The sequence below is a fragment of the Fopius arisanus genome, unplaced genomic scaffold, assembly GCF_000806365.1.
Source record: "Fopius arisanus strain USDA-PBARC FA_bdor unplaced genomic scaffold, ASM80636v1 scaffold00264, whole genome shotgun sequence".
Lineage (NCBI taxonomy): Eukaryota > Metazoa > Arthropoda > Insecta > Hymenoptera > Braconidae > Fopius > Fopius arisanus.
This window is the reverse complement of record NW_011888003.1, coordinates 25,665-28,900: the sequence shown is the minus strand read 5'-3', so window position 1 is coordinate 28,900 and position 3,236 is coordinate 25,665. Positions and strand designations below refer to the sequence as shown.

At 43.7% G+C, this 3,236-nt stretch overlaps 1 protein-coding gene across 1 annotated transcript; it reads left to right on the top strand.

The window, feature by feature from the left end:
* The first annotated feature begins 973 nt into the window (after window positions 1-973).
* LOC105272752 (uncharacterized) lies at window positions 974-2,124 on the top strand. The gene is made up of 3 exons (XM_011314978.1): window positions 974-1,061; window positions 1,108-1,613; window positions 1,684-2,124. Exons 1-3 carry the CDS (start codon window positions 974-976, stop codon window positions 2,122-2,124), a joined length of 1,035 nt encoding a protein of 344 aa, XP_011313280.1.
* Window positions 2,125-3,236: the final 1,112 nt, after the last annotated feature.

The window sequence follows — 3,236 nt, the reverse complement described above, 5'->3', positions numbered from 1 at the left end:
TTCTTACCTAATTACAGGATTTTTTTTCTAAATCTAAATACGAGTTTTTCCTAGGATCTAAAATTACTTAACTATTAAAAAACTAATTGCTAATCTAATTCTACGTATTCCACTATGCGTGACGTGGTCCGTGGGTACCAGGGGCGTTGTACCTCCCGGACGAGATGCACTTCGTTGTCCGGGGCTCCTGATACTGAGCCTGGAGACCCAGTATACAGGGTGTCCCAGAAGTAGATGCTAATCCTTTACCAGCATGTACAGGGGGTGATTCTGAGCCGAGAAGTCCTTTTCCACTTTTGGATCAGAAGCACCCGCCCGGAGATATTGGGGTACATACGAGAGCCAATGACGCTGCAGCGTTAAACGGCAGTACGTCCGTGTGGCTCCGCACACACGCATGACCGACACCCCTTCCAGGCAGCGGGCTACGCTTTTACCGTCGCCGATGAGTGAGAGAGCAGTATCATCGATTCTCTCTCTCGCTCTCTCGCATCATTCAAGCGAAATATTTTTGCAATTATCTATTAAACAATAAGGTTTCTGGCATTTTTCCATTGATTATTATTTGTTGCAAATTGAATTTGCAACAAGATAGTCTCATGGAAAAATCACATGGGCCCAATTGTTTATTTAATAATTGCCATTAACTGCTTAAAAGTTTTTGAAAGTTATAAAAAAAACGATGGGCCGTACGGCATTTTTCCTTCAGACATTTTTCGTTGCAAATTCCATTTGCGACAAAAAATAACTAATGGAAAAATCTCCGAAACCCCATTGTTTATTAGAAAATTGATGAAGAGCGTGTTTCTACCGATTAATCCGAAAATCACAGCGATCGCCCTGTCGATGATCTCGCGTCCTTTTCTAGCACGCACGTGTTCTCGCCCGCGAGTCTTTTGTTTTACAAATTTTTTCACTGTTTTTTGCCGGAGTGGTCATTCGTTTTGTGACAGCCGTGTGATTAACTGTGATAATGGTGAGGTTTACGGCAGCAGAATACGCGGACATGGTTGCAGTGTACGGTGTTGCGGGTGGAGTTGCAGCAGAAGCGACTTTATGCGGTGCAGTTTCCGAATCGGTTGCATCCTGACCCTCGCACCCTTCAAGGTGCATACCAGCGGCTGAGGGAGGATAACCTCCTCCCAAGGCACGGGGAAGTGCGCCCTAGACGTGGAGATCGTGTCCAGGTGGAAGAGGAGATTCTGGAGACGGTCGAGAACTCTCCGGAGTTGTCCGTCCGGGGAATTGCATCGGCCCTTGGAACCACCCGTTCCACGGTGCATCGCGTGCTGAGGGTTGAGGGCTTGCATCCCTGGAAATATACCCCGGTCCAGGAGCTGAAACCGGAGGACTTCCCAAAGCGTGTGGACTTCTGCCAATGGCTCCTCGACAGAAGTCGCGAGCCAGAGGTCATACGCAACGTTTGCTGGACGGATGAGAAGATTTTCGTGAGAAAGGGGATTGTCAATCAGCACAATGAGCATCATTGGGCTTTTAAAAATCCTCGTCTCACGAAAGAAACGAATTTCCAGTATCGTTGGGACCATATGAATATCTGGGGAGGCATCATTGGTGATGAAGTCCACATTCATCACCTTCCAGGACGTCTCGACGTAAGTAATGTTTATCAGCTACTTTATGAAAAATTATTGTTTGAAATTAATTTTGATTTTCTTGTTTCAGGGTGGCAATTACTTAGGATTTTTACAAGATCGTCTCGTAAATGTCATCGGGGACGGTCATGCGGAGAGGGATGTGTGGTTTCAGCACGATGGTGCTCCAGCTCACACCTGTGTCGCTGTGGTGGAGGCTCAGAATGAGTGGTTCCCGGATCGCTGGATCGGGAAGAGGAGCGACCGGGATAGAGGTGGAAACCTTCAACCATCGGTGGCGTGGCCTCCGCGATCTCCAGATCTCACTCCGCTGGATTTTTTCTTGTGGGGGACTCTGGAGTCGCGGATATACGCTCATCATCCAGCAACCCAGGAAGAAGTCGTCGGACTGCTGCACGCTGCAGTTGCATCTATCACCCCTGATCAGCTGGAGGCCATGAGGGGGAATCTCCTGAGGAGGGCGAGGCTGTGCCTTGATGCAGGTGGAGGCCACGTCGAAAACTTGCTGTAGCAAGAACCTCCCTTCGTCGTACCTTCTCCCGATGGAGCAAAAAAAATCGGCCCTTTTCAGGGCCACCACATCGTTTGTAACATAAAACTCTCATTTTCCCTACCTTCCAAAATCACGCTCTTCATCAATTTTCTAATAAACAATGGGGTTTCGGAGATTTTTCCATTAGTTATTTCTTGTCAGAAATCGAATTTGCAACAAAAAATGTCTGATGGAAAAATGCCGTACGGCCCATCGTTTTTTTATAACTTTCAAAAACTTTGAAGCAGTTAATGGCAATTATTAAATAAACAATTGGGCCCATGTGATTTTTCCATGAGATTATCTTGTTGCAAATTCAATTTGCAACAAATAATAATCAATGGAAAAATGCCAGAAACCTAATTGTTTAAAAGATAACGGCGAAAACAGGAGCGCCAGTGGGAATTTTCGGGAAAATCGTGGGCATTCCCCTTGCCATTTGTCGAACAATTAATTAATTATTAATTATTTCATAAACCGAGAATTTTAGCAAATTTTATCAGGACACCTTTTTTTTGTTAAATTTCATTGACAAGAAAAAAGCTTCACCGATAAAATTTGCTATTTATCGTGGTTAATGAGATAATTAATAATTAAACAATTGTCGCACAAATGGACAGAGGAATCGCTGTGATTTTCGGATTAATCGGTAGAAACACGCTCTTCATCAATTTTCAAATAAACAATGGGGTTTCGGAGATTTTTCCATTAATTATTTTTTGTCGCAAATCGAATTTGCAACAAAAAATGTCTGATGGAAAAATGCCGTACGGCCCATCGTTTTTTTTATAACTTTCAAAAACTTTTAAGCAGTTAATGGCAATTATTAAATAAACAATTGGGCCTATGTGATTTTTCCTTGAAATTATCTTGTTGCAAATTCGATTTGCAACAAATAATAATTGTTTAAAATGGAGATAATTATGGGCGGCTTTTCACCAAAAAATCACCAATCGGGAAAACCCGGAAATGATCGTGACCCATCGGTCAACGGTCATCTCCAAACCATCAAAAGTACAATCACCCCCCTCAACACTCTCTGTTCGAATCAATCAGTGAACGTGTCAACATCTAATCAAATCTCTCCGTAA